The sequence below is a fragment of the Neopelma chrysocephalum genome, unplaced genomic scaffold, assembly GCF_003984885.1.
Source record: "Neopelma chrysocephalum unplaced genomic scaffold, ASM398488v2 Primary Assembly neopelma1_59, whole genome shotgun sequence".
NCBI lineage: Eukaryota > Metazoa > Chordata > Aves > Passeriformes > Pipridae > Neopelma > Neopelma chrysocephalum.
Window position 1 is genome coordinate 14305643 of NW_020897714.1, and position 14259 is coordinate 14319901.

The 14259-nt window shown below is 33.8% G+C and overlaps 1 protein-coding gene across 6 annotated transcripts in view; it reads right to left on the reverse strand.

The window, feature by feature from the left end:
• ANKS1B (ankyrin repeat and sterile alpha motif domain containing 1B) overlaps nucleotides 1–14259 on the reverse strand; it is a 423694-nt gene that overhangs the window by 367393 nt on the left and 42042 nt on the right. For 5 of the 6 annotated variants that reach the window (XM_027679966.1, XM_027679964.1, XM_027679965.1 and 2 more), the window contains exons 2-3: nucleotides 9167–9247; nucleotides 4975–5131 (exon numbers count right to left, since the gene is read on the reverse strand). In XM_027679966.1, coding sequence (XP_027535767.1) covers nucleotides 4975–5131; nucleotides 9167–9247 — 238 coding nt within the window. Of the gene's footprint in view, nucleotides 1–4974; nucleotides 5152–9166; nucleotides 9248–14259 lie in introns of those variants that run through there. The other variant, XM_027679968.1, reaches the window with a different exon arrangement.

The following is a 14259-nucleotide window of genomic DNA, read 5'->3' on the forward strand; positions in this document are numbered from 1 at the left end:
GTTACTCTTATGGCCCAGTGGACCTCTTTCAGAAATAAGGAAACCATTCTATGATTCAGCTTTTAATCTTTTTTTAATTTTCTTCTTCATTATTTGTTACGTGGGTCTCTTTGTGGGCATGATCCTGACATTTTGTAGTCCTTCTCTGAATCCATTCTCTTCCACATACAGCCAGAACTCATGCTTGTGTGGCTGAATTGTGCCTTCACAGCACTGCATCTAATCAGTATTGCACGCTGTACTACAAATTTAGCTACTAAGAATGCATGCCACTGCCAAATGTAGAACATATCTTAAGGTCTATTCATTAGAGGACAGATTAGCAAATACATTATAGAGACAGTTATTGTAGCTTGGCAGTCTGATAGTGAAGTAGTACAGGACATATCAAGAGAATGAATGGCTATCATGAATATTATATAGGCCCTTGTGAAGCCTCTATTAAACTGTGGGTAAATTTAGGACTTCTGTTGCATAGCTGTGTAGTATGATATTTTTATCAAGCAAGTTTTAAAGCTCCTAAAGTACTGTACAACCAATAATGACTCAAGTAGTGATTTAACAGACCTTTCCAAAGAATGTTCAACTTCTTTATTATCAATGCATTTTGATGATGAACTTGAAAAGGAAGACTTCCTAAATCACGGAGCCATTTCTTTGTCACATAAGCCCAATGTCAAGTAACCAAATGAGATATTTGTTATGAAAAGCTTTTTGCTATTTTCTCAGTTATGAAACAAGCACTTAAGTTAAAATTAAAGAAGGATGGAACAATGGGAGACTTTGAAAACATCTAACTGTATACTCAGTATACCCAAGAATAGTCAAGTAGAGAGGGAAAAAACACAAAAAAAAAGGTTTTAATGACAAAAGAATTAAACAGAGCAAAAAAAAAAAAACAAAAAACAACATATCCAAGACAGAGAAAGGAATGATGTCAGGATGGTCTTACCATATGTATTAAATCAGGAAGACAGTTTCCTGAGAAGTTCCACCAATAAGTTAATCATTCTGAAAAAATAAAGGAAGTTTGCCTGCAAAGTACTCAGTGGGAATCAAAATCAAATCTACTGACTTTCAATTGAAGTTCACCTTTACTTATGTAAACATTGTAAAAAACAGTAATCTGGTTGACTACGATGAAAAAATTTTTCTTCCAATTTATTTCTGCAATTGGTTCAAATCAAAAAGACGGCTCCTGCATATTTTTTCTTCTAAATAAAGTAGAGTAAGAGTTGCAAGGGAAATTGAAATTCATCCACATAGTCTCTAATTTTAGGGAAGGGGTAAAATCAAATGCAGAACTTGAAAAATATTGGTTTTGCAGGCTATTTTGGAAATTAATTGTACTCCTGGAAGTCCTTGAAGTGTCACTGGGAGAAGCGCATAATGTCTGTGCTTCATTTTGATGATTTGAAGAAGTTAGTAAATACGTTAGATGTTAGGTATTTACATATTATGAATGCATCTTGAACTCTTCTCCTTCATATTTCAGAAGTGTCAAACAATATTGAAGAAATGTGAGTGGTTTCTGTGACCATTACAATTTGATGCACTGGTAAATTCTACAGTACACTGAATACATCAATTTAAGATAAAAGACATGCTATGTGCATAAAGAAAAACAGAGAACATCACCAAGAAATTTCAGAACCATTCACATTTTTTTCTGGTAAATTTTTCACTATTCATTTTCCATACATATATATATACTAAAAACATACTTTGAGCTTTATGTTTATTCCTGATGTCACTCGTCTTTTTTTTTCCTGCAAAAAACCACTACCTATTGACCTGTATGTGGCTGTTATATATTAACCATTTTTCACAGATTAGGATTTGGTATCAGTTATGTTAATTTATGATGAGAATTGCCATAATAAATGTTTGTGCTATCCAGATGTCCTAATATAAATAAACATTTAAGTAGTTTGACTGTATTTTTTTTGGTATTATTTAATAACAAGTCTCATACTACATATTTGAAATTAATTCAATTGATTATTTACATAATTTTAAGTCTTCATCAATGGAGTTAAACACTTATATTTTTGTAATTTCACCATATTTTGTAAATTCACCATAATTTAAAACATACAACATACCTGTCAATTAAGAATCCTGTATTAAACAGTTACAATTCTTCTTACATAATTGTTACGCTGTAACCATGTTCTTTGTGTAGTTGCCAGTCTATATTCCACAACCCCCACAAAATAATTGTCCTTTAACTGTTTGACTCTTTACTGTTTTTTTCCAATTTTATGTAATAGGAACAGTAGGGGGCATTCAGAGCTTTAGATGCTGGATATGGCTCGATATGATCCTATGATGCTACTTAACTGCATTTTAGAAGTGTAGAATGCAGTTCAATCAATTTACAGTATACCATATTAAATTCATTATTTCATGTAATATACATTTACAATCACCAGCTTGTCATTTACTTCTTTGTTTGCTGTTCATTACTTTCACTTCAGTTTTTAGAAGGATTTCATTTACACAGAATTTTAGTAAGGTAGATGAAAAGCAAACATTTATTACAAATTGGTTGCAATTATTTTTAAATCATGAAAAAAAATTATTTTCTCAAACTGAAAACAATTACGTTTTTAATGTGATCCTTAAAACAAACAAACAAACAAACCAGGGGAAAAAAAAGACTGACTTGAGTACAGTATTTGCTGTGGTGAGAAAGTGTCATGAAAAATGGTTATCCTTCTCTCCAACTTTCAGAAGAAAAAGGAAGGAAGAAAAATAGGCCAGGATTTCTTATAAGCTGTAGCTTCAGTTCCACAGATGTGAGAGAAGTTATGAGAGCTATGAAGAGTCACCTGCCTCATAAAGCCTATCTGCAAATAAGCAAAAGCCTCATAAGCCTACAGGCTCGTAAGAATGTACAACAGGTATTAGAGTGAGGATGCCACTTAGGCGTTATTTGAGGACATGTGGGTGGAGGTGGCTCTATATCAAGATGGCATTTCCCTCTTTTCTTGATACAGATAGTATTCTCCTGCGCAGAGTGCTAATTAGCAGGGGAAAGTAGGTGCCAGCAGAGTAGTCCACATACTAAAGCTGGCCATTGTCCAGAGTGGAACACCAAGGAATTTACAAGGTCAGAAAAACTCTGTATGCTTAACTTCAAAGTTTAATATGATCAAGATTCCCTTAAAAGACTTAAGGTGTAACATTTCTCATGAGGATTGCTCACGCATTTTCTATTATAAAGTTTTTGGGTAAAATAAATAGATGGTAGAATGACCTGCTTGAGTCAGTGGGGTATATAATCAGATGTATCCCTGCTTATTTGCTCCAGTGATCAAACCAGAGACAGCACATCTAATCAAGTTCAAGAATATTCTAGAAGTCTGGATGTATATGTGGGACTGGGGAGAAGTAGGTTTGAATTTACATTTCTCTTTCTGATCTTACTAAAATATCTTTTTCACTACCCCCCTCTCTGAAGTTCCTACATAGCTTCCAGTTTTCTGTCAGTATACAATCTCTTCAAGAAATGGGTAACATGAAATCAGAAAGTTGCTTTTTGTTTTGTTGTGTAAATAAAACTGAAAAAAATCCCCTCCTTGACAAAAGGTAATCCTACAATTCAACTAGTTTCATCCTACATAAAATAGCTAATGAGAATGAGAAAGTTGAAGAAACTCCTAATCTGCAACTCAAAGAATGACAAATTTTGGGGGTTGTGTTTTTTCTTGGATGAGTCAGAGTATTATAGGATTTCCCAGAAGACTGTCACATGGGCATATTTTATTACATTATTTTCCTATATTTCCTGCACTAATACTTGATATTCATATCACAGTTATTGTATGTATTCAAATGGCTAACTGTATAACCTCAGATATCAAATAGATTATTCAAGGTATGGCATCTCACACTAGTTAAGTGTTTGCAATGTAAGTCTCACATTTCTTATTTTCTAACCATTTGCCTTCTGGACACACTAATATAGGCACTGAGAGTGCAACTCATTTCTTAGATTGCACTTTACCATTTGAGGTGCTGTAGGTTACCAGGTGTTACCCCACCTGGAGTTCATCACCCACTCCACCAGGAACTGTGTTTGGGCAATTGAATCCTGCCTTACTTTTGGTCACCTGAATAACCCTGTTGGCTCCTGTGATTACAATGACCAGACCTCTGTGGAACCGAATGGTGCAATGTAGGCAATTACAGTATACCTCTGAATCTAGAGCTGACTCCCACCTTTACATTCCAATAACTCCCTGATTACCCTGGGAAATTCAACAGCTTAATGGTTACTACTTGTACTTCACAGCCTACTTCCAGTCCTTAAGCAGTTCAGCCTACTATAGGTGGTGTCAAATTTTAATCACCTCATTTCTCTTTTTAAATGCTGGCCCTATGAATGGACCAGACAAGAATATACAGAATAAAAACAGAAGGTGTGCCATATGTCTGACAACAGAATGCAATATACTTATACTGCCCTTACCCACTGTAACACTCTCATTATTTTTTCTTGGTATATACGTGTCCTTTCTGTTGCACATGCATACATGCAGTCCATCTGGTTTGTCATTTATCTCTTCATATCTGTTAATTTACAGTACACTTAAAATATACCAAGGATGTTAATTTTATCTCAAAGGTTTTCAGGACTTTAATATTTAATATAGTAAAAAAGACACAGAGTTTATGCAAATTACAGCCATACATAAAAGATGCATAGAGTATGTCTTCACATGATTTTTCAAAAACAAGCAAAGGTTTTTTCCATACTTTTTAAATCTAATATTCTTTAGGTCAGTGCTCATCCAGAATACAGGTATCTGATATGTTTAAAATGGAAGATTTTATCAGTCTTGGAGAAAAAATTACTGAAACAATGGAAAATAGGCTTTTTTTTAACTTGGCTATAAATTTGTCAGACCTAAAGAATATTTGCTGCTCTTTTCTGTTGATGCACAAATATTTTTTATCACACTTCACCTGTTCATTCACTCGGGAGTGTGATGGTCCGTGATGGATGAGAATCTTCACAATATCTACATCTCCTCTCCAAGCAGCCAAGTGAATAGGAAAGTAACCCTTATTATCTGCCACATTAGTTGATGCTTCATACTGAAGTAATTTGAGAACTATATCCCTGGAAAACAGGAGGTAAATCTAAAAATTGACAGAAAGCTTATTTTATTAAGTTTTTACATGAACATACATATTACCAAAATTTTTATCCTGGATAATAGAAAAAAAACCCTGTATGTAAAACATAGCCAAAATGTTATTAATTTTAGTGATTCTTACTTCTTATGAATACCACCAATATTATCACCAGTTCTCTGAATCTGTTTCTTTCAATAGGATCACCTGTCCAAAGAATCACTTTTAGAATATGCCAGCCCAGGCAATGTGCATGTCCCTCAGACATTAAAGGAAGAGAAGTACTCTTGTCCCCAGCATTGCTGAGTTCTGGAGGCAGGAAGACAAGAGAGTAGTTTTATGGACATGATTCTCACAGTAAGGCATAAGTAACAATTTTTCCTCTTCTTTAAAACATTAACTCAAAGATAGTTAAAAAACAATTTCATGATGATCTAGCTAGATATATACTATCTTCTATGAAATAACTGCTTCTATTTTCATTTCCCACATGCAGCTTCCTGATAATAGTGAGGGAAGAAGTGACTTATTATCATCTTAATTCTTTTTATATTACTTTCAGTATTTTTGGTGTGACTTATCATACATTAAATGAAAGATTAGTATAAGTTGGTATATTCCATCCCTGATTTTTAAGCAGTCTCCTGTACTTAAGTTCACAAGCTGAATATAAAAATTAACTGTGTGGTATGATAATGTTATTGAGTATTTCAGAAAGTAAATAAATTCTGTCTTATTGCTGCATTTGACATCTCACAGTTTGACATAGTCAGGCCTCATTAGTTCTTAGGCTAACAGAATCTATGATCCAGTGTGGGCAGTTCTACACACATTTTTTACTGAATATGGAAACACTGACTTTTTGCTCAAAAAGTCAGTGAGGGGAGGAAGCTCAGTGTAGCCTATGTTATGTCTAAAAATTAAACCCATGACTACAAATTAGGACAGAAGACATATCTGAGGCAATTATTTCCCCAACATTGATGGAACCTTATTTAATTTCCTATTGAGAAAAAAACGTGGTGAGTTATTAAGGACTATAACCAGGTCAAAAGAAACTCTCAGTTAACTTCAAAAGATACTAGAGTCATCACATCTAAGCTTTGAGGAGAATTTAAGTTGGATTTTGGTTATTCCTGACAAGGTCAAATAACATAAAAACAATCAAGAAAGAGCAGCTACACTATAGGAGGACTTTTGCTACACAGAAACTTCCAGAAAAGTGAATCCTAAGGGAAACATTTTAGCACACATAAGGTTTGAGAGACTTTTCATATCATAATAGTTGATGTTGTAATAGATGGTCTAATGAAAGCTAGATACACAGTTGTTTGAAAGGGACACAAAACAAAAGAAGCATAAATTGAACTAAGTGGGAGAAAATTAGCAAAAAACCCTCCACAGCTGAAATCTATAGATAACAATATACAGGAACTATTGGGATGAGTCTATTGCAAGATTCAAGCTACAAAATAGAACGTACATCTGCTTCATCCTTCAAGAATGCCCTGACCCACCACACTTATCTAGGGTGATTCTTTTTTAGCACTTTGTCAGAACTTTTTCATTTTGAAGAAATAAATTTCAGAGAGAAGACTGAGAGTCCTTAGCCCAGTAACATTATTGGGCTAAGTAAAATTATTTAGGGAGACTGAGATTCCAGTGATTGCCCCAGATATGATTTAATTACTTATATAAAGCAGAATAGTTTCTGAAGGAAAGAGAACTACATCAGAATAATGAAGGAGGAGGGAATTCATCACATACAGTGATCAAGCAGGGATTTGAATACTGGTGTCCAATAAATATCCCAGCCAAAAATTATTGGTTGGGTCATTAGGTCTCGTGTTCTCACTTTTCCTAAAAAACTGAAATATCTCAGGTTCAACCTAAGGTAAAGTGGGAAAAATTAAAACCCCGAAGATTTTTAAAGGACAAGAACGTCCCCTAAGGGGGAAGATTCTTGTATCAAAAGACTGTACATAGTTTTGATTTTGAATATCAAGCCTGAAATCTGAAATAGAGTGTAAAGTTATTTATTTGTCATTTGTAGTGACTAACAAAATTAGAACCACCAGGTGTCTGTCCAATTCTCTTGCTGACAGCGCTAGTATTGCAGCAGGAGCAGTATGATGGCTTGGATAACAGGTCCTGAAACTTCATGATTCATCACGAAATACCTCATGATGTATTTCAGTGTACTTTAATATAATAAGGTATAAATGGGATATCAGTAACTGCTACTTACCCTGCTGTGAGTGTAAGGGGTCACAGCAGCCAGCATTGGACTTTTCAAAAGCTGCAGTTATATACGCGGCTAAACATAAATCCATATTTTAAAGTCCTACCTGACCTCAGGAGAAGTTTGGCACACACTGTGTCTGAAATGTTTTGGTATTTTATAGTTTTTTTGTATATTGTATGTTTTGAGATTTTATAGTTTATATTGGTAGAATTCACTTGAAATCTCTGATAGTTTCAGTCTTTATAAAGTAATATTTTTAGTTTGCTGTGTAACTATTGGTTTTTTGCCAATATTAAACATACTAAACTCAGTTTTTGTCTATTTAAAACCAGCAATCTTTGCAAGCTAGCACTTCAGCTTTTGTCAGCCAAAAATGAGCAACAGCACAAGAAACAATCCATAAATTATGAACAAAAAGGCTGAGTTTAAGAGATCATGTTAAGGAGTTAGACCTAATTCCATGGAAGTAAAAATATATTAATGGATGATTCTGATCTTCCTACAGAGCTCAAACTTTGGAAAATGCACATTATCTAATTTAACAGTATTTTAACTTCACATATTTATTTAGAAGCAGAATATCCTATATTCACCAAAAGATTAATCTTTCCTAAAGAAAATATGCAAATTTCTAGAATATAATTAAAGACACATCCTAATGTCTTAATTTTTCCATGAAAGAATGCAAAAATGGTGCAATGAGTAAATTAAACACATAATTATTATGTATATCTTACGGAGAGTCCAAAATCACATTAAAGTTAGTTCAAATCACTCCTAATTTCAGTTGGTTTTTGGGCAGTTCCTTATCTCCCACAGAGGAATTAACCAAAGCTTTATGTTAGAATTTTCTTTAGTGAAAATCCAGTCAGTGTTAATACCATCGGTTTGCAAACAGGATAGTTGGACTGCATTAAGTGGGGCAGCTCTTACCTTGGTTATAGTGGGGTCCATCCCACTAGAAATTTCTAGACTTCATTAAAACCTTTCTTTCTTGTTCTGCCTTAATAACAACATGCCGTTGGCAGAATAATACAATGGAGGTAATATGTAGCAGGGGGAAAATGTAACAGCAGAGATAACACAGAACAAATAACAGGGTCTAAAACAAATGCCTAGCAAGTTTCCAGATTTTTTTCAATGCCTTAAGTAGTTCACCTGCACTGGTGTGCCTGTGCAGTGCTCCTCAGTGGGGATTTTGCATGCTTTCCCCTAAAATTTTTGAGACATGCATGTGGCAGCTTGGATGGACAGCAGCACCTTGGGAAAAGATGTAAGGTCCCATATGAGGTAATAGCCTTTTTTTCTCTGCTTCCAAGTGTATAATTACTAAATATTCTTTTCATGTTACTTTTGCTTTGATAATGATTAATCTTTACTGTTCTTTTGTTTAACAAAATTGCTTCCTTAAACGTTCAACACACTATACTGTATACATACACACAAAAGTATATTACAAAATTTTCTGCTGCAATTTCCCAGCAACTAAAAAGCACTAGAGCCACAACTAGTAACAATAATAAATTTACTCAAAATTGAGGAAGAATTTGGAAGAAAGAGTATATAATCAACTGCATTTCCCATTTGTCATTACCACGTGCTGATATTGATGACAGTGTCAAAGCATTCTATATTAATATATCCCATGGGAAAAATGACTATTTCAGTAAGTCAAAGTTTGTCAACTTTCAGTGAAAACCTCAGTGCGATGCTATATATTTCTACGTTACACAGCTAAATACCATTCTACATAAAAAACAAATGTGAGGCACTTACTTGTGTCCGTTTAAAGCTGCATGATGTAAAGCAGTATAACCTGAACTGTCTGTGCAGTTTATGTTTGGTCCTCGCCAGATGCTGCAAATAAAGCAAAATTGTGAAGTTAATTTTTTGGCTTGGCAAGTACAGACGTGTCAGAAATTTGATATACAAATAATCTAAACATCTCTGCAACAAGTATGATTAAACTTTAAGAGATTAATTACCTTAAAAAGAATATAAAATAGCAAATGTCATCTTGATATCAATATAATTTATTTATAAAAATAATTTTACACATTCATTTTTATAGTAGTCATGAACTTTATGTAGGGCAGTCTTAAAGACTAATGACTCTTCTATCATTTCAATTAGATCTGTTCTCCCCCTATTACTCTGGTAATTACACTGAGTTTATAATCTGATTTTGCACTACTTTTTCACAAGTTTTCATTGACTTTAGGTCAGTTAGTCTGGAATCAAACAAACACAGGATTAGTGAGAACTCCTTTAAAAGGGCAGTAATTTTATTCTTTTTACTTGACTTGATATTTTAGCTCCCACTTTAACTGATTATATTTTTTTAATAAATTAAGTATGCCTTTAAAATAAGTTAATTAAATTATGTTTCTTCCTTTTTTTTTCTTTTGTTATCTTTCTGTATTTTACAGTCAGCTTCATTATGTGTCCAGTGTAACCAGTTTCATCACCTATTATGGACTCTTCAAAAACCAGTAAAGGAGATATTTTGTTTCAAAGTTGAACAACATGGCTGCTAATCTACCAAAACCAACAACAAAACCAAATAGTGGAAATTGGATAACAGAGGCATATTGAATACCCACAGGTATTTTTCTAACCAACTACATTTGAAACTAACTGTGTCCTTTGTAGAAGCAATTTATTCTTCTGCATCACAGTTTCCAATCATTATTCCAATCAGTATTAAAATTTCCAGGACACAAAATTATGAGCCCTGAATTACAATTTGTTTTCTTTAGTTTCTAATACAGTGTTAAACAGTCATTGGCAAGCCACATTTTTGCTTCACTTCGTACCTTAGAATCAAGTGCTGTAGTTTAAAGAAAATAAGCTGAAGCTAATAGGTAAAAGGAATTCTTCATATTGACATTTTTCATTATCTACATGAATAAAATGACATGGTATGCTTAATATAGGTTTTTTAAGAATTATATACTACAGAATCTGTATCTTACTACCTATAAAATGGAATATATGTATATACACACACACACACTACAGAATACTGATGTAGACTGGTCTCTTTCATTGTGTGTGTTTGAATGATTCATTAGCTCATAAACTTAAGCAGTTGTTTTCCTGCAAGTAATACTGGGTGCATACAGAATTATTTGGGTGATACACTGTTCTGCAGTGAGTGTAATTCTACATAATGCTAGGTATCTCACCTCTCCCCGCAATTTAATTTCTTGGAAGAACAGAATTGAATTATTTTCTTGGGTGCAAAGAAGAAAAAATATAGGTAACTTTTTTTTAAAAATCTGCTCAGACACTTACAGATGTTCTTTTCTACAGAAGGCAACTTCCTAAGAAAAGTCACTCTAATCTTTTCAATTCAAGGAAATTATTTTAACTTCATGAAATAGTAAAAACTGAATCCTCAAACTGATAGACAGATGTGATTTATATGGCAAAGAAAAACTGTCTTTATCTATTGGAAGGAAAGAAGTCCTTATCTATTGACACTCTATAACCTTTCATACTTTTGCATAATTTTTATTCATTATTTTCTTATTTATTGGATTATATTTTCATCACTTTATTTATACCAACTTATAGGAGAATGAAGAAAAAAAAGTGGTATAGAAAGTAGCATTTTTAAATATTAAAAAAATACACAAGCAACCAGAATAAAATTTACTTGGTTTTGCTAGCTTGCTTGCTTTGGCTTACAGTTGTTAGGACTTGTCTGTTGGTTGTTTTTTCAAAATGCAAGGGATCCATGAGTTCATATATTATTCATGATGCACTGGGCATCATGAATAATATTTTTAAAAAACATTAAAAAACCTCAAAGAAAAACTAAAAAAAACACACCAAAACCCTGCCCAAAAATCTGCATTCTTTCTCCCCTATTTTTCTACTTTAATTCATGCATTATTTAAAACATTATTGTACTTCCTGAGTCTGGTCTTAGGAAATATTTTTCAACTGAAACTATACTGATTTTAAAAAAAAAGTACTCTGAAACTTTATTAATGAGTATATAAATGCACCTACGTGAAACTCCTCAGGACACACAGGTTGAGAGGTTGAGAGACAAAGCACAAAAGACAGTGTCACCGATGACTCAGAGACACAAGACAGTATGGACAAACTAATCACTGTCAGCTTCCAAACGGTACACAAAGACATGCTCAAAATCACAGCTCGGTTAAAAAACTAAAGAATGCAGCAAACAAGAGCAGGACTTGGCTACAAGCACCTCTTTTCCTTTGGACCAGTGCAGAAATCCCCTCCTAGGTGGTCTTGCATTCTACAGTATTGCAACATTATTTTCTACAAATGGAATGCAGGTCCAGTATACACAGGGCCTATTTATGCATTAATAACTGAGAATCAAATCAAATTGGACAGTCTGTGAATGCAAGTTCTTACACTCCAAAACTTCCGGATTCATCTAAAGCTCTTCTCTTGCAATCAGAATACAGCAGGGCAAATGTCCAGTCGTATATTAGCTCTATGAAAAGCACCTGACTTCAAAGAAAAGTAGAGTGGAGATTGAGAAAAATCCTAAAGAGCCCTTCATTGATATCATAAACACATACCATTTGTGAAGAATTATCAAATATATTGATTTATCTGTGTATTAAAACACCTGTGAAAGCAACGCTAAGGAGAACCTGGCACAAAACAAATACCATTCAACCACCAGAAAAGGATATTTGTTGACACAAGATTAGCAGCTCTTTAGAATACTGTTAATACTGAATGTTCTCAAAAACATGTTTTTTCTAACACTTTGATATGGTCCATAATCAAACTTCTTAAATTGGCATGCATTAGTAAGTTAGGAATTTGTTTTCCTATGTACATCAGTAAATTAGGAAAATCTTCCTATCATTTCATGAATTTTACGAAAGTAATTGAACCTACTTTTTGTGCAAAAAATCAATTTTTATTCAGCAATTATTAAAACATGATTATCAATTAGTTTCTTCCATTTCATCTTGCCAAAGCAAGGCACAAAAAACCCAAAGTCTGTTATGCTGTTTACATTATTGCCAAAAGCACAGACCTACTTATTACAGTCTGCTCTCACTGTGGACAAAGAATACTGACCTTTTGAACTGACATCAAATATTAATTGAAAGTACTCTTTACTTGGTAAGAAAATTAGTATTTTTTCTTTCTTTTTAATGAGCTGAAGATAATTACATATAAAGAGTAGTATTTCAAAAGAAATATGAAAATAACAGACTAAAGAAAAAGATGGTCAGTTGATTTATTTGTTATTTTGCTACACTTTTTGCCATATGGAAAGAAATAATTGTGAAGTGGCTGTTGTTAAACACATACAGACACAAAAGCAAGGAAATCAAAAGTTAATTCAGCTAATCATCACACAGGCACACTCCCCATCAACAGTGTAAGAACTATGCATGCAAGGTATGCATAATTTTTCCATTGCATTTCCTCTCTGTTCATATATCTTCATCATATTATTTCATTATCATTGTAGTATATCATCACTATTAAGTTATCCATGAACTAATACTTCTGGTCTTTATATGGTAGCTTTGTTAAGGTGAAAGGAAAATATTTTTGGTAAACGATGATAACAGCCTTTAAAAGCCTTAGAAGGCTGCCTGATGACATGAGTGTCTGTCTGCCCATTGGTTTCACTAAACCTTCTCTGACAACTGACTTGTAACTCTTTGGAATTTATTTATTCTCTGAAATGAAGCAGCAAGGAGGAAGATGACACTGGATGGAATCAGTTCCTCCAGAGAAGACGGATAAAGCGTGGTGTTCAAGCCTGCATACTTTAGGGTCTAAACCCTGTTGAGGGCTGAGGGACTCACACAGCCTAGTCCTCACCCTTTCCACTCCTCACCTTCTCTCCTAGGTCCTCAGTATTTTTGGAAGCTCTTTCTAAAGACACCCTGGCTCTTCAGTTCAACAGAAGTAGTGAATCTCATCTTGCCAGGTCAGTTTTAATAGTGGGAAATTCTAAGCTTCACCCTCTTTCCATTGATGTTGGTGGCAAACACCAACCAGATATATCTAGTTTCCTTATTCTTCCTCTGTTCCATGGAATAAATACATATTACAGGAACTTATGTTGTTCTTTATACTACAGGAGAACTTGTGGAACTTGTGTTGGGCCAAAATCTTCCATGTTAACTGTTAACCTGACAGAAACACATTGGCTAAAGTTATTTGAGTACATAGTCAGGCTACTATATTCATTAGTGCTCTGCCTACATTCATACACACAGTTGTGTAAGGTGAGCTTCTACAAAGTACATGGACAATTTTACAGAGAATTTTTGAAAATGCAAACTTTTACACAATAATATATATCATCATTCAGACACACAACAACAATGGTACTTACTGTGAACATCAGAAAAATAGCTCCCATTCTCTATTTTATGCACAAGCACACCAAATTAACAACTATCTTGCTCTAACCTATATAAATTAATATTGTTACTTATCAAATATAGAAGAGTATCATTTTAGTAAATGCGGTACAAGATCTACAGGTATGGTCTATGTTCCATAAGTTTATCACGAGAACATAAAACTACTGTTAGATGAAGGTATTACAGGTAAATGGAGGTAATTAAAGGTAAATGCAGCTTCCACTCTGGCAATGAAGACTTACAGAGCTAAAGGAAATTCTCCCATGCAGCATATGTGTAAGATACAAAGATTCTGCTCAGGTATTTAAATTCCCTTACCATCAAGGAATTATGGACTTCAACTTGGGAACTTGAATAAATAGTTGGGACAAGCTAACAAAGGAGCATATATATAGTTGATTCATATCAAGGAGTATATTTGATTCCTCATTGGGGAGATATAGTAGATATTCACAAAACAGTACTTCTGGGATGGTT